We start from the raw sequence: 25,276 nt of genomic DNA, 5'->3' as shown, positions 1-25,276 counted from the left end.
TTAGATGGCGTTGGCGACACCGTTTGATATTTAACAATTTTAACACGTATCAGTGAAAGAACATGGGTCAGTGTGGAACAATAAAAATTAATAATCATATATCCGTAAACATATTTTAATTCATTTATACATTTTCAATTTTATTTTAAGTTTTAATCGTGTGTCGATAGATGGCAGTAAATGTACCGTGACTACAAAATTTACTTTGACAGGACCCCTCTATACTATCTATTCTTTTTGCTATAGGTATGCCAATCAAATAGGTAAAGGCTTACCAACAACAAAACAAACAAAACAAAACTTCCGTGAGACACAGACATATTAAATAATAATTATATTAAAGATGCCTTACTTACATCATAGGAAAGAGAAACTCTCTTTAACGAACGGAAAGTTTTTTCGTGACCACAGTTGGTGCAACTCAGCTGCAACGTCGGAATTAAAGGTAAAAACAATGGAATTATATGAATTATATCGCGGTAGACCCGTTTGTGTAATTTGATATGTGTAGAAACCGCGACAGTTTAAAGTGTTACACTAGAAAAATGAAAAAAAAAGTAGAAAGTCGGGTGACAAGCAAAAGTCGCTAAGTACTATCAAAAAATTTAAGTAACAATGCACTTTATTACACTTGTAACACGGTTACTTGTCCAATAATTTCAATGGTGTTAGTTAGTGACTTTTGCTTGTCACCCGACGGAATATAAGAGTGAAGGACAAAAGGCTGGCATTTTATAAAAAGGATCCCCGAAAGGTGATGCGATCATTCAGGAGCACTTTGTATACCTACGTTATCGCACCTTCAGGCCGCATTGTACAGTTTTAAAACAGTAGTCCTAAAAGATTTAGGCTTTTTTCCGACTCCAACGGTCATAATTTTATTTACCCTATGTATTTAAGAATGAAGGCCATGTTTTGTACCATAGAATCAAAACTATTGAGCCAGTTTTGGTGATTGAAGAGAATCAATTCCTTTTTTCGTACTTACCTTACTAATAACTTATTTTGCATTGTTATCCAATCTTACAGTTACTTTGAATACTTTTCGCCTTCAAATTTCAACTTTAATTTCGACGGCATATTATCTAATGTATATGCCATATATTATAGATAATCTGTTAAATCATTGTCATCAGTCATATGGTGGTACCTGCAATAATATGTTACTCTTCGAAGGCCGCAAAAATATGTAACACGCTCTTAAGGCTCTACAAATAAGATCGTGTTAGATATTTTTGCGGCCTTAGTTGTGTAACCTATTAATACAGGTGACTGTATGTATAGCTATGGTTCGTACAGTCCATGGATTGGCTACCGGTATTTTCTGTCTACTGCGCGGGAAGTCAGGAGAGGCATTTTCCCGCGCGTTGTTTAGGCGCTGCCGTTAGCTTCTCTGGAATGAAATATGGCTGGATTTTGTTACAAGATAACGTATTCAAAGGCCGGAAGCCTATTCAAACTTTAATTATTCTATCTTGGTTGGATATTCAGATATTCTTCGCAAAGGTTCGTGTTTGTAGTCTTGTAGACTCCGACTACGCTAAAGGGTCCCAGTACCAGTTCGCCGGATGATATCAGCCTGTCAGTTGTTCGGTGGTCAGAGGAGAAATTTTGCATTTAACTGACAGACCGATATCGTCTGGCGGACTAGAAATCAGTGGGCCCCTTTAGTTTGCACTGACTTGGCAGTGACAATGCATACCATATCCCGCGCCATGTTTAACGCAGCACTTGGTATGGTATTGGTAGCTTAGCGTGGCCCGACTCAAGAGGTGAGCGTGAGATGAACTGCGAAATTTAAAATATCAATATTAAATTACGAGAAGATTTTTAAACTTCAAATAGGTATCCCGTCCCTCGTCTCGTCTGAAATATAGCAAGTCAAATAAAATAAAATACTAAGGAAATCGTATGTCGTTATGACAACTGAGATGTTGTCCCTTGATTTACATAACGTGGCTTTGTTGAAAATGACACTGTTTTTATTCTGTACTAGCTGTACGCGACTTCGTTCGCCACACAGATTTGCCACTAAACTAAACGCAAGTACCTAGTAATAGTACGAGTATACCGGGTGTGGTCTGTAACATGAGCAAATAATTAAAACATAGATTGTACTCCTCAAACGGTGACGCTTTTGTTCAACAATTTAAAAAAAATATGTACTACTTATTTAGACTCCCTATTTTTCATACAAAATAAATATCTTCAATGGACGCCATCGCGACGTCATATAATTGTGATTGACGTTGCTTGTCACGCCTTAAACATAACAAAATTCGCAATACATTGCGTCTTAGAATAAACTTTAAAGTGTATTAAAAATCAAACCACTAGTTATTTTTAAAAGTTGCTGAAGAAATGTTGGTCAGTGTGAGGAGTACAACCTACAGTTTAATTTTGCTTGTATTACAGGCCACACCCGGTATACTAGCACTTAACATTAATCAATGTCTTAACAGGCCCTATTCAATAACGTTAGAGCGAGCACTCAGAGAGCAATGTCACAGTTAATAGACTTGGCGCCAAATAGAATCCATTTACTCGTAATGCATGTTAATTATAAGATGTAATAATGTTTTGAAAAGATGTGTCCCGCCGAGTTTGTTGCCGGTCCCATATTGGGATACCCTCCTCCAATTGAGGGGGGATTTAAATCTTCTCGGGGCAGAGGTGTACGGTTGGAGCCGGTAAAGGTTTATTTGACGTTCATAAGCGCATTGTAATATGCCTACTTGAATAAACAATTTTTTATCTTTTATCTTTATCATTACGATCTGTATAAAGCCTCTCTGGTAGAATCTAGATTTTAGATGCTCTAGATTCCAGGGCATTCAGGCGGTGTCCTAAGTGTCGGCTTGCATAGTCGACAGTTTCCGGCCCGCGTATTGTCAGTGCTTAGCGAGTCAAGGCTAGTCGAACGCTCAGTCTAACCAGTACGTCGAGACCCGGGACCCATAACAATACAGTACAATACAAGTACTCTTTATAGCCTATCTTAATAAAAAAAACAATACAGTACGATGTGACGATCGTTCTTGTCTACGTGACAGCGTGATAAAGCGGCATCCGTCACTTTCATTCGCGCTCTGTTAAAAAGTGACGCTGTTTAAGGCTGAAAAGACGACAGCACTCTTTGGGTGTTGGATTGCAACTAAATCGGTAAGACACTGACATTTTCTACGCGATTACGTCCGATTTTACCCGAAAAACGAGGTTCATTCTGAGAGTTAACAGACTGTACCTACTTCTCATACTACTGTTATAGGGATGTTTCCTCTACTTAAAATAAATTATTTCACACCGTACAACGGAATAAAGCACCAGATAATAATTAGAAAAACATAGGCAGCAGTTATTTTTAAGCACTATTTCAATTTAATATATCGGATTGAAATATAAAAAGTAGGTGAGTTGACTGTGACGTCACTACATTAGTTTTCATATAAATTCCATATTAGCAAATCGTTTTGACAGTTCTAAAAAAGAAGCTGATTTGACTAGTAGGAATGTAGCCTATTGCTTATATCATTGATAACTTCAGGATGAACGTATATACCTAAGCTTCGTCAAAAACTTATATTTGACTGGATCGGAATAGCAGCCCTGCTGCTCAAGATAAGCTGCTGAAATAAAGCCGGGAAACCTTTAACCTGGCGAGGAGTCTATTGAACCCGATTTTCACTTGCCTTTTCAGAAAATTTAAATAAAAACACCCCATTCGATTCAGGCTAAGAGAGCTTCTGATCTGAATAAATAAGAGGGACATTATTTGATCTACACAGACCTTGTGGCACGTATGTTTAAATTTCCAAACGCTAAGGATGACGATTAACCTCTAGCCGCCCAGAGACCTATAAAAAGGTCTCCTGTTCCATTCTAATTTGAACTTTGTGTTGACAAAATAAAATTTCATTTTGCTTGGCAAGGTTTGACGTATGGGCGGCTAGAGGTTAATGATGCGCAATTTATGCCTTGTAACTCACCTGTTGATTTTTATGGTCTCAATCACAATACCACCAACGCAATATATTAAACCTCAATATACTGGGGGAGTTTCCCAGAAGCGAGTGATTTAAGGGGGGAGTTTCCCAACATTTAGTTCATATTTGACCGAAGCGAAGCGAAGGTCTACGTTTTGACTCGGGCGTTTTGCTTTTGTATGTCCGGATGTTCTCCTCTACAGGTCGCAATTCTTAACTGATTCTCGTGAAATTTTGTAACCGAATTCTATGAACCGACAATTTTTTTTGTCGAGTCATTTTTTGAAATTTTTTCAAAATGGAAAAGTTGTCATAGCTCGCGCTTATACAAATAGTCGTATCGGTATCATAAGAGTGTATTCTTTTTAAGACATGTTTACAGATTAAATGTCAAAAAATGTAGAAAATTTATTTCGCTGATTTTGGAGGTATTAAGATATTTAGTTTTGTATATCCGGATGTTCTCCTCTACAGGTCGCAATTCTTAACCGATTCTCGTAAAATTTTGTAACCGAATTCTATGATTCAAAAAAAAAAAATTGTCGAGCAGGTATTTGGAAATTTTTCAAAATGGAAGAGTTGTGATAGCTCGCGCTTAAACAAATAGTCGTATCGGTATCATAAGAGTGTATTCTTTTTAAGACATGTTTACAGATTAAATGGTCAAAAATTCAGAAATTTTATTTAGCTGGTTTTGGAGGTATTAAGATATTTAGTTTTTACTTGAGAATGAGTAGCTAAATTTCTATGAGTAGTAAGAACTATCATGGTGTATTTTGCGAACGTTCGCTTTTTTTGTTTGCACGGAAGGTCTGGGTTCGATCTAGCGATGTGACGAGTCCACTTTTTTTCAATTCGAATCATTCGAATCGATTCGGCCACTGATCCGAGTTGAAATTCGAACTGACTCGACTCGACGGTTTGCGTGGTTCGCGACAAGGTCACGGGCCGCGGAGCCGCAAACGAGTCAAGCGGCAGTTGTTGTAAACAGAACCTTCAGGGCACCGAATTAAGGTTTATTTTTCAATGGCTATACTAGCAGTGAACTCGACTCGGGATGGCGAATCAAGCGGCAGTTGTTGTAAAAAGAACCTTCGGGCTATGGAATTAAGGTTTATTTTTGAATGGTCATAGTACCAGTCAACTCGGATTGAGACAGCGAATCAAGCGGCAGTTGTTGTAAAAAGAACCTTCGGGCTATCGAATTAAGGTTTATTTTTGAATGGCCTTAGCGTAGCGTTGACTCGGCTCGGAGAGTTGGCGAATTGGCGATTCATGCGGATCGGATACCAAGTTACCAGTCAGTTTAGTGGCCGAGTTGATTCGGATTGCCAATAGTCTTGATTCGAATCAACTCATCTGTAGGTTGATTCGGATTATTCGAATCAGATAACTCGACTCGCCCATCGCTAGTTCGATCCCCAGTAATTATATGCTGGGCTGGGATATAACTTTTTGTATTTTTTTACACTTAAATTTCATATCAATTGTTGTTTTTTATTTTATTTTTTATTTAATTTACTCAGTTTTAAGCTCTGCTCGCGAGGTCTACAGCTCACAGAGCCACTAGTCTATTATTGTTTTAGTTTTATCTATGTAGTTAGTTTGTTTTAGGTTTAATTAGTATTAGTCTTAGTATTTAAGTTAAATTTTTTAACCGACTTCAATTTCATAGGAGGAGGATGTTCTTTATTCGGTTGTGGCTATTTTGTTTTTTTTTTGTTGACATTGAAATTGAAGTATAATATAATATAGGTATTTTGCAATTTTCAAATCGTATTAAAATTTAATAATAATTAAATGTTAATAAACAAGCATATAATTAACAAGTATAATCTGCCCTGGAAAAATATAATTATTCGGCAAAGGCAACGACAAAAAAAATCAATTTACGAAAAACAAGCGCCTCTCTACTGGCTCATGTATTATTCAATCTGCAAGCTTCAAAGTTAATCGGTTCGACTGTTTTACTTATAAAAAACCTTTTAAGATTATTTTCGTAACAGACAAGGCTGTGCATAAAATTAAGTTGATGAACAGTTGCGAGGCGCCTTGGTTCTAAGAAACGGGATGCTAGCAACAGCGAACTGATATACATGGAAGTATTCTGTCCACTCAGTTATGACCCAACGTAAACTATTCGATTGTAGGCGGTGCTTACAAACTATTCGATTCGCAACTTCAGTTCGTCCGAGATGACAGTCAGTGACGGATGGCTAAATTGATTTATAAAATCAACGTTTTTTTGTAATTAAAAATGTCTTCATGTGTCGTGAAGTGGTGCAGAAGTTATTTTAGTTCATACCAAGGATAGTGGAATCACTTTTCACTTGTAGTAAACAGATAACTTCAGTAAAATTTGGAATAAACATAACGATTTGTTTTCAATACTACCGTGCTAAGCTAAAACGTAATAACTGCATACGACTTTCATAACAACATACGACTTTTTAAATTGCGGGGATAATAGGGATGGTGTTATGCCAAATGAAGTAGACTATTTTATTAACTTGTGCTTGGTTTAGGTATTTTCTATATAATTATAAATGTAGTAATGAATTCTTTCTTACAGATTTGTATTTTCCTTTTTTAATTCATGAAATGGAGCTGTAAAAAACTACCTAATTATTTCAAATTAATAATCAAATTTGATATTATCATTTTACATTACTTTCCATTCAGATTTTCACAAGATGCTATTCGCAGAGAACTATGGAAAAAAGCTGTCCAAGCTGTGTTAGAGAGACATGAAATTAAGTGGATGCCTGGAAAGATATCTAGAATATGTTCTATTCATGAGATATAATTCGTGAGATAATCATACCCGGTCTTCTATATGTAGATACACTTCCACTGAATTAATTGTACAAATACACACATTATCTGAAAATGTTGATCATTCGAATCCACCCTCTACCGTCACATATATGTAGGTTCTCTCTCAAGCCATTTCCATCAGTAGAAAAGAGCTGCAAATTTAAAAAATGTAAGCGCGCGAACGGGTGTGGTCCCATACAAAATTTTAATTTTGCACCTTTTTCTACTGACAAACTTGCTTGAGCGGCTATATACATATAAAATATTTCCATTGGAACTGAAAGTGGGGATTTATTGTGACTCCGCCTATTCAATATTTTTGACCCGATTCGTGTACCTACCCATGTAAATTTTGCAGGCTGTATAGCCAGTCCGAATTCTAAGATCAAGTTTACCATACATTTACAATGGCGTACTCGATCTTAGAAAAACGGACAGACTATACCTGAATGTGACTTCGCACTGCCATACAAATTGATAATAAAATACTTATCATACAAAATACTTATTATAGCGGAATACATTTATACAACAATGATTTATTTACTTATGTTGAGTTAGTCTGTCATTTCACAACAACATTTTAACTAGTTATCTTTTAATCTGCATTAAATTATTATACGTGTATTATTTGACTGGTTCTTCAATGTATGGCATAAACCTATCCCTGTCCAAGTCATATTCTAATCAAATATGAACCGCAAACTCTCAGCGGCCAGTACGTATAGCAAGAAGGTTATTAGCGGATTAATGTCGCTGATTGGTAGTTATTGACATTATATGCATTTCATCTACACTTAGCTATATGTACCATTAGTGTAAAAAAGATGACTATTATTTTGTTTACCAGCTTTGATTACAGGCTCTGTAAACGCGTCGTCTTATTTAAATGTAGGCGTAATTTTGTATGTGTGCTAATTTGGCCCGAGAATTTGAACGGTAATGTTCCTAAAGGCGGTTTCCATACTAAATATATGCGTTCACTGGCTAGCAATAACATGATAAAGTTTCATTGCTCTGAAAATTGTTTAGGTACTTACTTTCAAATAAAACAATACGTAGGGAAATGCTTACTTTTAATCCTAGTTCTGCTTATTATATAATAACAAGAACTAGGATTAAAAGTAAGCATAAGCGGTTGTATACAGGGTGATTCATGAGACGTGAGCAGGACTAATCCTGCACACTCAGTAACTGATAATTGATCGATCACCGTCGTATTTAGGTGAAACAACCACACTTTTTCCTATTTTTAACTTTTTGGTGAGGGCAAAGTTAACTGTCTACAATCATGGTCACCCTACAAGACCTAATTAATAAACATAAAACCTCTTTAACCGTAATGACAGCATTTTGATTACGAAGAAAATAAACTGTCAAACTTGAGTGAGATACGAGTTTTCAAAAGTAACCAGACCGTGATGACAGCGATGACATTCAATTTGACACAGAATACCGGTAGTTTAGTATTCTAATTTTAGGGTGACCATGCATGTCGCAAATAAATTCGTAATATTTTTTTCAACACGAGTAGAAAATTAACGTTAATCTCAATAATACTGATACGAAACGGTTGCTTATAATTTACAAAATGCGCAGTCTTAGTCCTGCTCACGTCTCCTGAATCACCCTGTATACAAATGACATTATTTTTAGCGGTAATAGTGACAACCGGCCAGTTGCCATGCACAAAATAGAATACATCACACTTACATATCTAATTATCTATTTCTGATGCTAACTCTTAGGCCTCATCGCACGAACTAGGGCTTGCAATATCGGATGGTTTCCAATTCCGGAATAAATTTTCGATATTGGATTCCAATTCCGGAATTCCGGAACTGGTTCCGGAATTAGGGTTTATCATATTTTTATTCGAATTTTTAGGAAAAACAACAAAATATGTGAAATTCTGATACTTTACGTTTATTACAGTTAGTATTGTTTCAGAGAAATTTAATTTGTAGTAGGTAGCTACGTTTTTTTCACCTCTTATTTTACCACTTTATACAATTAATGGTTAATGGTGCTGTTTAATGGTTATGTTTATTCACTTATATGATACGGGGCATTTGGCGAAGCTATAGTTGTTAGCAAACCATTTGATGCATAATTTTATAAAATAGTTAAATATACATAATAGCTTCCTACTTTTCCTAACCTAGTATTCTCTCTGAATCGAATATAAAGAATCCAAATATTATTATTTAAACTCTTAAAATTCGCTTATGTAGGATGTACATTTAGACTATTCTGACTAGTAAGTAAATCGCTTTGCTTTTTTTTATGAGCCCATATTGTCCCACTGCTTTAGTAGTTCACTAAATGACTAAGAGGCACTTAATAACAGCAAAAAACACAAGTATAGTGTAGTTTCTTAATTAACAACGTTCAATAATAAACGTATTAAAACCTAAAAAAAGTACTTAAATCCAATTCCGGAATTTTCGATATTCAGTTGTATCAATTCCGGAATTGTAAAATCGGAAAATTTGTCCGAGATTCCGGAATTTCGAAATTCCGTAATGCAAGCCCTAGCACGAACGCTTTTTTCACGCGCATTAAAAAGGCGCTTGAATCCGTCCGCACGCTAAATTCAATTTAAAGAACTACGCTTAAATCACTTAATGTTGAAAACCCAACAACGCTTGATATAAAGCGACATCGCCATTCGGGTGAATAAATGCACGTGCATAGTGCGAATGAAGCCTTTAGTCTAATATCATTTTTAGTCACGTATCATTTTAAATTCAAAATTCACCTACTAAGTAAGTACTATTGATTTATATTTCATGGCATAGCATGACACACAGAGCCTATTCACTATAAACGATTTTCTTTCCCAGGACTCGTTCATTCGTTTTTTTTTAGGGTTCCGTACCCAAAGGGTAAAACGGGACCCTATTACTAAGACTTCGCTGTCCGTCCGTCCGTCCGTCCGTCCGTCCGTCTGTCTGTCCGTCTGTCTGTCACATGGCTGTATCTCACGAACCGTGATAGCTAGACAGTTGAAATTTTCACAGATGATGTATTTCTGTTGCCGCTATAACAACAAATACTAAAAACAAATATTAAAAGAATAAAATAAAGATTTAAGTGGGGCTCCCATACAACAAACGTGATTTTTGACCAAAGTTAAGCAACGTCGGGCGTGGTCAGTACTTGGATGGGTGACCGTTTTTTTTTTGCATTTTTTCTGTTTTTTTTTTGCATTATGGTACGGAACCCTTCGTGCGCGAGTCCGACTCGCACTTGCCCGGTTTTTCTAAGCTGTTTGAAGGATAACGACCCTTTAAACTCCGCGCCCACCTGCCCTAATAACAGAGCAATTGTGGGCGCCCTCACAAAAGGATTCACACCTTTAGAATCGTAAACATTTCGTTTGCGGATAGGTAGCGTGTGACCTTCACCGGCCCTTTGGTACACTGTATACATGAACTCACTTTGCAAGTATAGTATGTAAAGGATAAAGAGATTCATGTCAACATTCATCACTACACCTTATAAAGCAAAGTCCCCCGCTGCGTCTGTCTGTTTGTGTGTTTGTAACTTTGTATGTTCGCGATAATCTCAAAAGCTACTGAACGGATCACGCGGTTTTCACCTATCAATATCAATCTCGAGGAAGGTAGTGTATAATTTGTTAACCCGTGCGAAGCCGGGGGGAGTCGCTAGTGTTACATATTTCAAAATGTTGTTTTAAAATAGCGTAACTTCGATTGCAAGGCGGTGGCCATGTGTGACTCTTCGGGCCACCCCACACTAGCGTTTTTTGAGCGTCAGTGCCTATAGTCTGGATCTTCAGGTATTTGAAAACGAGTGAACAAAAGTACCCTCAAATGGCTTCTTAATCCAGTTGGGGGAGATGAAAACATTATATGATCAAATAATGTAGGTTAACTAAAGTCAGGTCGTTCAGTGACAGATCCAGCTGGTTTTGTATTTGATTGGTTATTCAATGAATGTTATAACTACCCGAAAATGTACAAATTATTTGTTTATGATGTACTTTTATTTAAGTACTTACTTAAAGATACAGAGTATATACCGTAGCCAAGGTAACAATCGCTTGCGCTTCGCCATGGAATCGCTTTGTGTCTCTATATCACTCTTCCATATTAGTGACAGACAGTGAAGGACAGTTGCGTTTGGTTCGCTACGGAGTGTTAAGGTAGCCATTGACGAGCCTTCCAACAGTCCAAATAGCGCGTCTGCAATCCAAAATCGGTCCGTGAATGTTAAAAACGTACAATGTTTAATATTAGGATGCCGTCCATTTGGATCAGTCGATTGTAACGGCATCCATTTGGAAGGCTCGCCAGTGGCCTGCTTTAGCGATTGGCATCATGTTGTCTACAGGGCCGAGCAGTTGCGCTAACGTTGCGTCGAGCAGCAGCTATACAGTTGACTAGACGTTTACGCCCGGGAGACGCTAGTCTGGGGTGGCCTTTATAAGCAAGTTATGCACACGCTTGCGAATATGTCAGTGTCAAACTGGTGCTACCATGGTAGCCGCACTGGCACCGGTAGTACAGTCACCTGCAATAATATGTTACACAGCGAAGGCGGCAAAAATATCTGACACGATCTTATTTGTAGATCCATAAGAGCGTGTCACATATTTTTGCAGCCTTCGAAGAGTATCATATTATTGCAGATGACTGAACCACGGTAGTACGTATTTATTAGTATGCTAAGCGGCTTAATCACCGTAACCCTTCTCCAGGGATTATGTTTGACGTAAATTACACAGGCTTCCCTCGTGTGCCAGTAATTAAGAAGTTTCATGTTTTATGATGTAGATTGTAGGTAATAAAAATAATTTAATAGGTAGCAAGAAAATTTCCTTTGAAGTTTTATTCGTCTGCTGTATATTATTTCGCATACTTATACTACATTTCTAAAACAAGTTTCAAGGTACTCCTTCCTACTAAAAGCATTAGGTAAACCTTATCTCGTTGTAATAAGGTGTACGACTGGCCAGAAAATTATGTCAACTGTAGTTTACGTGGGTGTGAGTTAAATACTTGCCTACTTTTATCCTAACGACTGACCCTAGAGGGCATCTCTACCCTCTTTATTATATAGGACGGGTTAATAGGACCTCTATTTATAGGTTTTATATTAGTTTATTTTTATGATGCTGCCCTGTTGTGTAGATATTTGTATGATTTGTTAGCCAATTTTAGTTACATTAAACTTATAAATACATAATTATATGACTTTTACGTGCCTTATACACGGCAATAAGACTATTTATTTAGCATACCCGTACTAACCGTTTCTTCATTTTGTATAATAATCATTGATGGACGTTAAAAAGCCGTTACAGTTTAAGTAATTATCACAATAACTTTATTCAATTATTTATTTACGAAGCTTGATCAAACTCACATGTCACGATTGGATTACAATTGTTAACCAAATGTTAGTCCGAGGGCCATATCCGAAATTAAAACTAGTGACATCATAAAAGTGTCACGAAACATCGCATGTTCTGGTTCTGAATTTTTTATTCGGTTTCGCGATTAGATAATTTATACCAGTTTTTTTACTTTAATTTTTGGCTCGGTCACGTTTTCTTTAGTACCATTGACCGGGGTGACTTTCAAATGCAGGGGCGACTTTGAAATTATAGTTTTTAATATTGCTTTATGCGAGATTTTTTACAGTAGGTGAATATGAATATACAGTAATCTAACTAGTTACAGGAACATTTTCAGTAAATAATGATTTTTTTTTAATTCGAAGGTCGTTTTAAATCTATCAAACCCCAAATTTTCCAAAGTCACCCCGGTCTACAGTATATTAATTAATAATGTATTTTTAATTTTATACTAGCCTCTGCCCCGACTTTGTCTACGTGGGGTGACGATGACAATTATTGATAAATAAGAGTAAAAATGTGATAGGTATATTATTCAACATGGCTGGAATACGCCATTTTAATTATTTTTTTAACAAACTATTATAATTTATTATCCTTTCGTCGATGTCTGTGCGAAGTTAAAATAGTTGTTGCAATATTTTTACTATGTACGTTTCATGTATGACACTGAAATTTGCAGACAGACATTTAATTACTGTCGCAGTTCATTTTGGCTAAAAGTCAAAGGTGAACGAACGGGCTTGACTGACGGTGACTACAAAAGTACTTATACCTTTAAACGAGCAATTCTTGTTTATTTATATAATTATATATTTCGGGGATCACGGAAACGGCTGTGACGATTTCGATGAAATTTGCTTTATGGTAGTTTTGAGTTATTATAAATGTTTTCTTAGCAAAGTCCGGTCTCCCAGATTATCTTTATACAAGCTAAAGTTACAATTTGCATGTAATTGTATCTTGCAGTTCATATTCAGTTGTATGAGTAAAAGTGACAGCCTAGCATTATAGCATTTATAGCATATTAATAAATAATTTTATGTTTAATATCAATAATTTTAAAACTCTGTTTGCTCTTTTATTAATCGTATTCAAATATTACTGAAAGAATAACTAATTTTACCTTTGTCTATTTGAGGCAAAATTATAGGCTCAGCGCCAAATTATAGATTTCTCTTGTTAAAAGTTAAAACTGATATTGATTTTCGCCACCAATGTGACATTTAGGTCAATCATTTAATCCTATCAATTAACAGATCTATACCAATAGGCAGTAAATGCCTGAAACGTATTTTGTACTGATACGAGATTTTAGGCGCGTTTTTTTTTATTATGAAAGCGCATTCATGAGCTTTCATAGTAAAAAAAGCCAAGGCGTAGACGTGGCCTACGATGGAGCGAGCTCGCCCAGAAGGTGCCTGTTCACTCTTGATTTGAAGGTTGCCGGGTTATAAGAACACGGAAATATAGACGCTGGCAAGGAATTCCATTCCTTGACAGTGCGCATAAGGAAAGAAGAAGCAAAGCGCTTCGTGCGAATTGGTGGAATATCTACCGTGTAAGGATGGAAACCGGCAGTAGGTCTAGAAGTCCATGGTAGAATGGGGAATTGGGGACGGTAGAATAAGCTCGTGTAGCTCTTGGGCACACTCCCCGAAGTGCAGCCTGTAGAATACCGACTTTCTTTTTTTACGGTTTCATACCCAAACCAAAGGGTAAAAACGGGACCGGTACGGGATTTATTAGGTATTATCCACCTACAGTCAGCAGCAATAGTTGCTAAACGGGCCAGGTGTTCAAAATTATCTTGAGGCGACTTTATTGTTAAGAGAATAAGAGCGCGTCAAGGTAATTTTGAACACCTTGCCCGCTTAGCAACTTCTGCTGTTGACTGTGCCTACTTATAATTGCATATACCGCACCCGCACGAAACACTTCAACTTTCAACCCCGCTCATGCTGAGTTTTAATGATCTGTCTGACCTTGCTCACTTTGTACTGATATTATTTTTCTACGCAATTTACGAGAAATTCATCTACATAGTTAACCATAAAATTAACCTGCACAGTATTTAGTTTGTATTAGTCACAATTACAACGCAACTCCCAAACAAAAGCTTGTTTCTTTTCGCTATGAAACAATAACGACAACATTCAACAGATTCAGCCGCAGTCTTCAAATCACAATGATATCATTAAATCGTTTGATAAAATAGTATATTGGGCAATAAATAAGATTATATCACCTTACCCTCAGCGTATGGCTTATGGTTTACGGTTTTTACTCCTCCTGCCCGTTAAATTCGTATTTGAGGAGTGTCATTTCAAAAGGGCTTATTTTTGTATGGAGCTCATAGAGAAATAAGCGCTTTTGAAAAGACAATCCTCATTTATAGTTGAGTTGAGGCTACATTTCAGGCTTGATTAGAATCGGCCTTCGCCGAGTGGTTCGTACAAATATACAGGGTGGAAAGATAAGTCGGGCCCTGGAGGGAAACTACCTTAAATCCTTAAGCTGGCTCATTTTACTTAAAGGAGACATTCCTTTATTTTTAAAAAGAAACAAAACTGCATTCAAAGATTTTCTAAAACTCGCTTGCCTCGCCCGGGATCGAACCGACTAAAAATTCCAAAAGATAAAAACTCGCAATTTTATTCTACTAGTCGATACAGTTAATGTTAATGATAACATTTCTCCAAGAAACATGAGGTCTTACACTCGTCTGTCGTACAAGATATCAATAAAATCTAATATTTAGTACTTAAGATTTTTTTAGACTATTGGCTAGTCTATTAGTAATTTGGCATTGAAGAAAAAAAGAAAAATACTTTGAATACAGTTTTGTTTCTTTTTAAAAATAAAGGAATGTCTCCTTTAAGTAAAATGAGCCAGCTTAAGGATTTAAGGTAGTTTCCCTCCAGGGCCCGACTTATCTTTCCAACCTGTATTATAACTCAGATAGGTTACGTATAGGTGTTCCAAAATTGAATTTAATTGTACAAATTGTACAGTTGCTCTTTAGTCGTGCCTAGGCAACCGAGTATTAATGTGCAAGTGCTAAATAAAAAACAACTTAAAACGAATGTTTAAGTATTTTTGTGCTTCTTGCGTATTGAGTATAATCTTTCTATTAATAAAATCCAACGATACCGGTAAACCACCTAAATCACCTGGTTACAATATATTTGCGCACTTATTTTTGTACAATCTAATATTGCAACCCAGAAACCAGCAAGGAATAATTATGAAATATTCGATCATGATCTGTGAAAAGATAATAGACGGTTATAAAACAATAAGGGCGCCTACATTAGGGTTCAGATACATTATTTATTACAGTAATAAGCCTGAGGAAGATTTGCGATGTGGCAGGCTGACGTTTACGACACGAATCCTTGGAAACAAATTATTCACACCCTCCATTGTAATATGAACCATATCTGTATATAAATAGAGTAGAAACAGCAACATTTACACCAATACAAAAGTTATAGGAATAAGGACATTATTGACAGCCCTTACGGCGTAAAACTAGTTAGCAACAAATTAGGGATGTCAAATGTTACCAAATAAGTTAGGGAATTGGAAATACATTAAGACTGGCCGTGGATGTTTGCTAAGTTTATTAGTTTCGGGCTAACTGTCATATCGCAATATTACCTAGGTACTTACGTAAAAATACTACCGAAATTATCTTAAAGGTCTGTGTGTGTCCGGGGCGTAAAAAGGTGCTAAGTAACTGCACATGAAAAACATACGAATAAGAGTCAGATACATCTGTGTGCCTATTAATAATAAGTATTTATAAATATTAGGCTTTGATCCCCACTTGACGCAGTATGTTGCAAACAGTGTCACGTTCTAATTTTTAGTTTAGTAGTTTAGATATTCAGTGGGTAAAATATTCTTATTCATAAAAATGTAAATGTTGCCCACAGAGCGGTCCGAGGCGCTAAGCGGGCGGCTGTCAAAGTCTGCGTCGGAGCTCTCGTGCGCGTCGCCCGCGCAGCGGACGCCGCCGCCGCGCGCGCGCTCCGCGCACCACCACGCGCCGCTGTCGGTCGTGCATCGCACGCAGCACTTCTTTACTAACCTAAAGGTGAGTCGCTAGATGGCGCTGTGCGGGGTCAAGTTTAATCCTAGATCGCGCTAACGATGTGTCAACGCAGGATACTTATTAATTACGTAAAGTTGGCGGTTTGATGTATCGGCCATCGCGGTGTGTTATGTGAGCCAAAGTCGCACAATTTCACGATATAAGCTAAACTAGAACAAACGTTGTCAAATTAGCGGCTTTCCAGGACAAACAAGTAAATTTCCTGAACTTTGTTCAATATTTTTCCTTGATCGACAAAAAGAAGACAACAACTTTGCCCCCTTGTAAAACAAATAACTATTTCCCTCTTTTATTTAATAATAAGTACATACATAAAAAGTCTCAATGTTATGAAAAGTATAACCGCTTCTACACTTTTTCGTACAGCCACAATCACAATTCACAAACAATAAATTCGTGCGATAATATGGTCACGCAAAAATATGGTTAATGGCTCCTCTATACGATGGGCCATCATACCGGCCCACATCCATTACAGAACTATATCGGGTAGATGCGTTTCAACCATCGCATAGCCATCTCGCTGGTCCAACGCTGCGTCATCGTATAGAAGAGCCATCACCATCACAGGGCCATCTCACTGGTTCAGCGCTGGGCCATCGTGTAGAGGAGCCATAATAAGATGATCTTTGTCACTAATGGCAGGAAAAGCCGCCATCCACAACTATGTTCTGTCCAGTGATATGTCTGGCAGCATCGCTAGCAATGAAAGCTACTGTCTTGGCTACGTCCTCTGGTTTGATGAACTCTCCTAGGGGCACGCTTGGGAGAATCTCTCGGCCGAACTCCTCGGGATCTGTGAAATTATAGCCAAAAATATTCTTTAAAAAGACCTTGTAAATCAAAAGTAAATACCTAATAAGAGTAACATTTTTTTTAAACCCCTACGCAATTATGTCAAAGAATGCCTTATATCATTTTGGAAAAGAGCTGACACTCTTCAAACTGCTGAATCGATTTTTATAATAGCTAAGAACAGCTAGAAAACTCGCATTTACGAAAAAAAAACCGCATCTGTCCATCCATTTCAGAGCTACGATACACAAACAGACATTGGCGTCAAACTTTATATGTCGTCTAGTCCTCTGCGTTGAACATTGCGGGTTTTACTTCAATAAAAACGAGTCATCAGTGTCATCACATCACATTACGATCACTAATAAATTATAGTCCTTACCTATATTCGCTCTCTCTATAATCTTCGTGCCCGTGACATAGCCCAGAGCTACAGAGTTAGAGCGAACTTTCTTCGGCCCCAGTTCGTAAGCGACATACTTCGTCAAATGCTGTATCGCCGCCTTTGACAGACTCTCAGTCAGCAGCCCTTCCACGTACTTGACCGCTTCCACCCCGGATATGTTAATGACATTACCTGCACGCAAACGTATAGGTAATTATTATTAAAAATAATCTTATGACTGGACAAAAATAGAATTATGAACCTATTGTATCTATTATAGTTCGTTTTTTTAGCATTTGAAATTAGGTAAACAATCTTGAAGTGTCTTTTAATTGAAAAACACATTTTAAAAATAAGTTGCGGCAAATATGTAACAATTATGAATCTAATACGAAAAAAAAAAAAAAAAAAATTATATTCTTCTGCTTTCATAAGTAATAGTTTCTGAATTTTAAAAAGCGTTTTTCAATTAAAAGACTTGTCAAGATCGCTTACCTTCTTGCAAGTTCTTTCTAATGCTAAAAAAAACGAAGTATAAGTAATATTATTGTCAAAATATGACTTGTCAATTATTTAAGATAAGCATTTCAAAGTCAAATATGTACGAGCATGACTCATCAGTATACTCCGCAATCTCGTCGCGCTGTCGAGACGATCGGGTAGGGTCAGAAGGTGAAAAAAAAACAGGTTAAAATTAGAATGAACATTTCGTATTCAATCGAAATACCTAATTTTTTTTTACCATAACAAAGAAACTATTAGGTACCTATTTGAAATCCACTATAGTAATGATGTAATGATCTTTCGTTGACAGACTCTGTAAGAGTAGATAATTAAAAATTCGAAAAAATCAAACGAAGGGGCATCGGCGGTGGGGTTGATACCTATTTATGCCATCTATTTATTTATTTATGCTATTTATTACTTACATCAAATTGTGTCAAATAATATTTAATAATGTTTTAAAAGTGAAAAATGGGAACTAACATGCCTTCGAACGTGGACTGGCACTGATTTATCTTTGCTAAATAAATGTTTGAGTTTATTAATTTTAAGTTTTTAAATTAATTCTACTTTGTTGCTAAAATGTAGAAGAGACTTACCTTTTGACTTGATAAGAAGTGGCACAAATTGTCTCGTCAGGTTAAAAGTCCCTCTTAGATTCGTATTTACATGCGCGTCGAAGTTTTCCATAGTAGCCGTAAAAATATCATCAGATATAAACACCCCAGCATTGTTCACGAGCACATCCAGCCGTCCGTACGATGCAGTGACTTTATTAACAATCATTTCAACATCAGCATCCTTGCTGACATCCCCTTGTATCCCCATAGCGTCATTACCACTATTCGCCGTACAAATATCCTTCACTGCATCTATAGTTGCTTTAGTACGACCAATGATGACAACTTTAGCTTTTTCTTTAGAGAAATGTATGGCTATGGCTTTGCCGATACCGGAGCTGCCTCCGGTGACTAGGACGACTTTATCTCTGAACGCCATAGTAACGAATGCATCGTGTATCAGCAGCGATGCTATTTATAGACATATTGTTTATATTATGATAGCATATTTGGACAATAATCTGCGGTTTTGTCAGCCGGTTATGGTAAGTCACCTTCATACACTAATGCGCACTACGTGTTTGTCGCTAATAATAGTAGGTAATAATCCTAAGAGCGTTTTCACATTGTCCGATCCGATATCGGATATAGGATCCTACAACCGCGTAGTCAGGCTGCGGGGACGCGCCCGTGCGCCATTTTCAGCGGTCACGCACACTACGACAAACATTATGCCTAATACACATATGCACACAAACAAATATTATCGGTCCGACAGCTGACAGGGGGCTCCGACATGACTGAATTTATCGGAAGCGCCTTTCCGATATCGGATGTCGGAACTCGCCTATGACAAAAACCAGCTGCAGGAGAGTGCCATTGGCATTAAATCCGCCTTTTAGTGTTTTTTTATCGTGTTTTGGTAATAATTATTTATTAAATGCATAATTAGCCGGATTAGCAAGCTGAAGTGGCAATGGCAGGCCACATTACACGCAGAGAAGATGGCCGATGGGGTCGAAAAGTGCTCGAGTGGAGACCACGGACTTGCAAGCGCAGCGTATAGTAGGACGTCCACCCACAAGATGGACAGACGACCTTGTTTAGGTCGCCGGAAGACGCTGGATGCGGGTCGCTTCCAACCGGCACGTATGGAGGTCCAAGGGGGAGGCCTATCTATGTTCAGCAGTGGACGTCTTATGGCTGAGATGATGATGATGATGATGATGATGAAATGTATAAATAAAAACAAAGAAACACATATATCTTACATTTTACTTCCTTCCGACATCCGATATCGAGTCGGACTATGTGAAAACGGTCTTCACATTGGACGCCGCTTCGATGTGCGAGCCATGTTTTTTACTCGTACGTCAGGAATACCGTAATAAATAAAACAAGGATAATTAAAACAGTTGTGTAAAAATTATATTTTAATTACCGCCATACTTTTCCCAAACCACATATTGCCCTACCATAAATCCAAACCATAACACAAATTTCTTTTCTTCAACAAACATTAAAAATTCAATGTTGTAAAAAGTACAGCTGCTACCAAACATTTTGTACAGTCATCCTTTTTAATTAATAATAAGTATATAAATGCGATAGCTAATGTATGTATCTGTCTATCTATTCCTTATTCACGCTTAAACGGTTGAACCGATTCAGATTGTAACGGAGATAGTTTGAGGCCCAAGGACGAACAATCGATAGTTTTTACTAATGCATCTTCATCATCCCTCGCAAACGAAGGGAGCAAACATAAGTGACATGTTTACGGTCAAACTCAGATATTTTAGCGCGTTTTTAATGAAATTATTCAGCCCCTTAATTCAACAATGCCAAGAAACAATGGCAAAACCATCACAAACGTAGAACTTACGAGTATGTAAAAATGTGACGTTTATTTAGTTATTTATTCACATTGTTTCAACACTTTCAACCTAGCCAGAATATCCGTACGCTCTCCTTAGTCTCCCCCTCTTTCTATTTGCTTCAACTCCCCTTTCAATCTCTTCAAGATGTTTTTCATAAATTCGTTGTGTCGTAGCAGGTGTCCAAGCATCTTTCCTCTTCTGTTTTCTATGGTTGTCAACAAACTTATCTTCTCTCTGTCTTGCGTATTGAATAATGTTAGATGTTCTTCGCACTAATAGCAACTGAACCCTCCGTCCATAACTATGTTCTGTCCAGTGATATGTCGGGCATCGTCGCTGGCTATGAAGGCCACAGTTTTGGCCACGTCTTCTGGTTTAATGAACTCTCCAAGTGGTACGCTCGGGAGAAACCCTCGACCGAACTCCTCGGGATCTGTGAAATTAAAGAAGAAAATGTTCAAATGACGTTGCAAACCAAAAATATAGTCTGTCAAGCCATTTCCATCAGTAGAAGAAAGCGGCAAATTTAAAAAATGTAGGCGCGAACGGTAATCGTACCATAGAAAATATGAATTTCGCGCCTTTTTTTACTGACAAAGGTGTTTGACCGACTGTAGAAAGCAAGAAATGGCGTAGGAAGTACAACTGGCACATGTGTTAATTCCATAAAAATATGTTTGACAGACTTTTATTTTAGAATACCATGAAATTTTTAAATATTTTCATCTTCATCGCTCTTGCGCTCATCGCTCTTCAAGCGATGAAGACAGTGATATAGGCAACATTTAGGACAATAAAAAATTTAAACAGTCTAGTAATACTTTTCGTTTTTCTATGAGGGCAATAGAAATCACACCACCTCGACTGGCACTAGGCGCCTTGTGTATTGAACATTGCACGTTTTAATTTTATAAAAATGAGTCAGATTGCATTTTAATCAGTAATATGATGATGATGATGATGCATTCCTGTTATCCCTCATTAGGGACATAGGGGTCGCAGAAGAATTCTCCATTTGTCACGATCTTGAGCGGCTACTTCCAGCTCTTAGTCAGTAAAATAGATAATAAATATTAAAAAGTCTTGCCTATATTCGCTCTTTCTATAATCTTCGTGCCCGTGACATAGCCCAGAGCTACAGAGTTAGAGCGAACTTTCTTCGGACCCAGTTCGTAAGCGACATACTTCGTCAAATGCTGTATCGCCACCTTTGACAGGCTGTCAGTCAACAGCCCTTCCCAGTACTTGACCGCCTCCACTCCGGATATGTTGATGACATTACCTGCACGCAAACGTACAATTATTATAATAATGTAATGACCAGTCTGGAAAAATACAGTTATTGTATCTATTGAACTATGATAATATGTCATTATTAAAGTTGAATTGACTAATAAGATAAGTATCGCAATAATGTTCGAGCATGAATCATCAGTAATCAGATTTAATTGACATAACATTCGTGTTTTCTTAACGTATGTAGAATGCATAAAAAAACCAAAGGTATGTATACATATAATTACATAAGTTATATATACCGCATTTTAAGAGATGGTACTTGACATGAAAACAATTACCTAACTTTAAATAGGAATTAAGACAACTTTTCTTTACCGAACAAAAAAATAAATTATAATCCTATCTAACTTCTATAAAAATAATCATCATACGGTGCATTTAACTGACAAGATGTCAAAATGTTAACACTTTCTGTCATGTAAATAATTGTTTATCTTTAAACACTTGCACCTTGCACTGCGTGTGCAATAAAGATTACCGTACTATTCCTGTGGCCGCAGCAGATGCTTTTAGATCCACTGTTAAGGAATTTTCTTGCTGAAATGAGTCAGACTCACCCCGTGACTTGATAAGAAGTGGCACGAACAACCTCGTCAGGTTAAAAGTCCCTCTCAGATTCGTATTTATATGCGCGTTGAAATTATCCATAGTAGCCGTAAATATATCATCAGAAATAAACACCCCGGCATTGTTCACTAGCACATCCAGCCGTCCGCATGTTGCAGTGACTTTATTGACAATCATTTCAACATCAGCATCCTTGCTGACGTCCGCTTGTATCCCCATAGCTTCATTCCCACTGTTGGCCGTACAAACGTCCTTTGCTGCATCTATGGTCGCTTTGGTACGACCTATGATGACTACTTTAGCTTTTTATTTAGAGAAATGTATGGCTATGGCCTTGCCAATGCCTGAGCTTCCACCGGTCACTAGAACGACCTTGTCTCTGAACGCCATAGTAACAAATGTAGCGCGTATCAGCAGTAATGCTATTTATAGGCTTATTATTTCTATTATCGTAGCAAATTGATAATAATATCTGCAGATTTTCTACTAGTCTGTTTTGATAAGTCGCCTTCATGCACATTAGGGCCCCCCCCACATCTGGCGTCTTTCGAGCGTCGGCGTCTACAATTCTATGGCCGACGTCGACGCAACGTCGACGCAGCGTCGACGCAACTGCGCAGCGACGTCATTTTCCATAGCGCTGGACCGACGCTGACAGACGCCGACGCTCGAAAGACGCCAGATGTGGGGGGGGCCTAACAAGATAAGATGCCGACAAAATACCGATATCTGGAGTTAGTCCAGACATCGCATTTTGTGGGCAAAATGTTATGACTGGCAGGGAGTTCCTCCATCGATAAACCCAATTTATCGATACTTTTCCGATTTACTAGTAATCGCTTCCAATTTTGTTTGGAAGGAGTTTGTTGTCTCTAAATATTATTTTGGAGACGATGATAACGTAGATTACCTAATTTAAATATAATCGCAAGGTATTATCGCAAGGTTATGATTACCATTGCATTATGAAATAGTGATTATTATCTCTTTATGTACAGCGTGGCAAAAAATAAATAGCATAATGGGATGGTTATTCGGAAAGACATAGGTATATTCTCATAAGTCATTACGGAAATATATTGATAATAACCGTGCTTAACGCTATAATCTCATATTAATTAAAAAGTAGAGAAAACACGGTTAATCAGAAAATACTACGCGATACTAATTTTATATCACCGGTACATAATCATGTTCGTAACAAGTATGGGTACAATTGTGGCAATAGATAATGTTAATTATACTGAAAACTATACAGGACTCTGTAAAGTTATAACGCTCATTGATTTTGTTAATTTAAATTATTGAAATTTGCTGACTTTAGGGAATAATGTAACTATAGGTATAATCCCGTTCTGTCCCTATACTAGGGCTACTTATTTAAAAAATGGAGGTACGAGTGACCGCGCTGTGTTCACACAGAAGATAGTTTTTGATACATTAATTCCACAGTTACATATAGCATTTCTGACTAATGTGAGACTTACCCTGTGACTTGATAAGAAGTGGCACGAACAGCCTCGTCAGGTTAAAAGTCCCTCTCAGATTCGTATTTATATGCGCGTCGAAATTTTCTATAGTAGCCGTAAATATATCATCAGAAATAAACACCCCGGCATTGTTCACGAGCACATCCAGCCGTCCGCATGTTGCAGTGACTTTATTGACAATCATTTCAACATCAGCATCCTTGCTGACGTCCGCTTGTATCCCTATAGCTTCATTCCCACTGTTCGCCGTACAAATATCCTTCGCTGCATCTATAGTCGCTTTAGTACGACCTATGATGACTACTTTAGCTTTTTCTTTAGAGAAATGTATGGCTATGGCTTTGCCAATGCCTGAGCTCCCACCGGTCACTAGAACAACCTTGTTTCTAAACGCCATGCTTGTCACTGATGCTTGTATTGTAAGTGAAGCTACTTATAGGACTATTAGCGTTATAAATACAGCAATTTTGAAGATAATGTATGTCGTTTTGTAGTACGTACATAATTGTAACTCACCTTCATGGATATTGTTCGCTTGTAGAACTAATTGGGGTAACAATAGAACCACATGTGTGCGGCAATGGCCGGAATAGCAATTTGATGTTGGCAAAATATTCTCAATTTTTTTTACTGTGAATTGATACAAATTATTTCGTCAGTTAAATCATTTAAGGCTATTATAGAACAAGAGTTAGATCAAGCTAAGTTGGCAGAGATTTTGATTCACTGCTATTCTTTGAAAATTTTACAAAAAGATATATGTCTCTATAACACCAAGAATAAGATAAATAAATAATAAGTATAAGATATATGTGTCTATATGTGTATAGATATGTGTCTATATATTTTTGATAAGTAACACGTAAAAATAAATATTCACATATTAAATTTCTAATACGCAATGAAGTCCGTATCCAATTTAATTTAATTTTGAAATATCTATCCTTTGGAGAATCATTCAAAATAACTACAAATAAATATTTAAACAGACTTAAAAAATATTTAGGGACAAGGATTATTTTACCTTATTTATTTTTAAAGATAATTACTTAATACCTTATTAACCACCTCTATAACTGAAATATACTCTATTATCACCTCTATTAATGGAGCCCTCTGTAAATGAGACAGAAATTTATTTGTACCTGGCTAACTGGGAGCCTGGGTAAGTGGAAAACCTCTTTAAGTGAGACAAATTTGCTCGTCCCTTGAGATCTCACTTATCCAGGTTTCACTGTATATTATTGCAGGTGACTGTACATAAAACAATTAAACTGTTACTGATACTTTTGACCGCGAACTTTCTATCGCGAACTGTCCTACCTGAAATATACCTATACAAGCTCGGCAAGTACTTTAAGCGCGTTGTATCATCCTCTACTATTTATTAATGCTGACTGTACTATCAGGGAAGCCGTACATTTAAATAATTTACAACCGCAATCGATTGAAATGACAGTGCAGAATTCGCGCAACGTTAATCATGTTAT

General features: G+C 37.1%; 4 protein-coding genes across 5 annotated transcripts in view; 1 reads left to right on the top strand and 3 right to left on the bottom strand.

Moving 5' to 3' along the window:
• LOC134678739 (uncharacterized) overlaps positions 1-25,276 on the bottom strand; it is a 336,630-nt gene that overhangs the window by 222,666 nt on the left and 88,688 nt on the right. The gene's annotated exons all lie outside the window — the stretch shown is intronic.
• The window catches only part of LOC134678545 (multiple C2 and transmembrane domain-containing protein), a 143,762-nt gene that overhangs the window by 35,635 nt on the left and 82,851 nt on the right, over positions 1-25,276 (top strand). The window contains exon 3 of the mRNA XM_063537182.1: positions 16,128-16,288. Coding sequence (XP_063393252.1) covers positions 16,128-16,288 — 161 coding nt within the window. The remainder of the gene's footprint in view (positions 1-16,127; positions 16,289-25,276) is intronic.
• On the bottom strand, positions 16,559-19,042 carry LOC134678733 (3-oxoacyl-[acyl-carrier-protein] reductase FabG-like). The gene is made up of 3 exons (XM_063537413.1): positions 18,590-19,042; positions 17,484-17,678; positions 16,559-17,102 (listed from the first exon to the last, which is right to left on the bottom strand). Exons 1-3 carry the CDS (start codon positions 18,987-18,989, stop codon positions 16,942-16,944), a joined length of 756 nt encoding a protein of 251 aa, XP_063393483.1. The 5' UTR covers positions 18,990-19,042; the 3' UTR covers positions 16,559-16,941.
• On the bottom strand, positions 19,957-24,209 carry LOC134678721 (3-oxoacyl-[acyl-carrier-protein] reductase FabG-like). 2 transcript variants are annotated; one of them, XM_063537390.1, is made up of 3 exons: positions 23,784-24,209; positions 21,518-21,712; positions 19,957-20,863 (listed from the first exon to the last, which is right to left on the bottom strand). In XM_063537390.1, exons 1-3 carry the CDS (start codon positions 24,181-24,183, stop codon positions 20,703-20,705), a joined length of 756 nt encoding a protein of 251 aa, XP_063393460.1. In that variant the 5' UTR covers positions 24,184-24,209; the 3' UTR covers positions 19,957-20,702. The 2 variants fall into 2 exon arrangements, with proteins under 2 accessions (XP_063393460.1, XP_063393469.1); XM_063537399.1 differs by lacking the exon at positions 23,784-24,209 and adding an exon at positions 22,287-22,809.

This window comes from Cydia fagiglandana, chromosome 2, assembly GCF_963556715.1.
Source record: "Cydia fagiglandana chromosome 2, ilCydFagi1.1, whole genome shotgun sequence".
Classification (NCBI taxonomy): domain Eukaryota; kingdom Metazoa; phylum Arthropoda; class Insecta; order Lepidoptera; family Tortricidae; genus Cydia; species Cydia fagiglandana.
Note: the sequence above shows the minus strand (reverse complement) of the source record. Positions and strands in the feature narration are given on the sequence as shown.

Excerpts from the sequence above, each read along its gene's own strand:
- LOC134678733 (XM_063537413.1), bottom strand. The coding sequence starts at position 18,989 with ATGGCGTTCAGAGATAAAGTCGTCCTAGTCACCGGAGGCAGCTCCGGT. Across the intron at positions 17,679-18,589 it reads ACTTCTTATCAAGTCAAAAG|GTAATGTCATTAACATATCC; the intron begins GTAAGTCTCTTC and ends GTTTGCGTGCAG. Across the intron at positions 17,103-17,483 it reads TATAGAGAGAGCGAATATAG|ATCCCGAGGAGTTCGGCCGA; the intron begins GTAAGGACTATA and ends ATAATTTCACAG.
- LOC134678721 (XM_063537390.1), bottom strand. The coding sequence starts at position 24,183 with ATGGCGTTTAGAAACAAGGTTGTTCTAGTGACCGGTGGGAGCTCAGGC. Across the intron at positions 21,713-23,783 it reads ACTTCTTATCAAGTCACAGG|GTAATGTCATCAACATATCC; the intron begins GTAAGTCTCACA and ends GTTTGCGTGCAG. Across the intron at positions 20,864-21,517 it reads TATAGAAAGAGCGAATATAG|ATCCCGAGGAGTTCGGTCGA; the intron begins GCAAGACTTTTT and ends TTAATTTCACAG.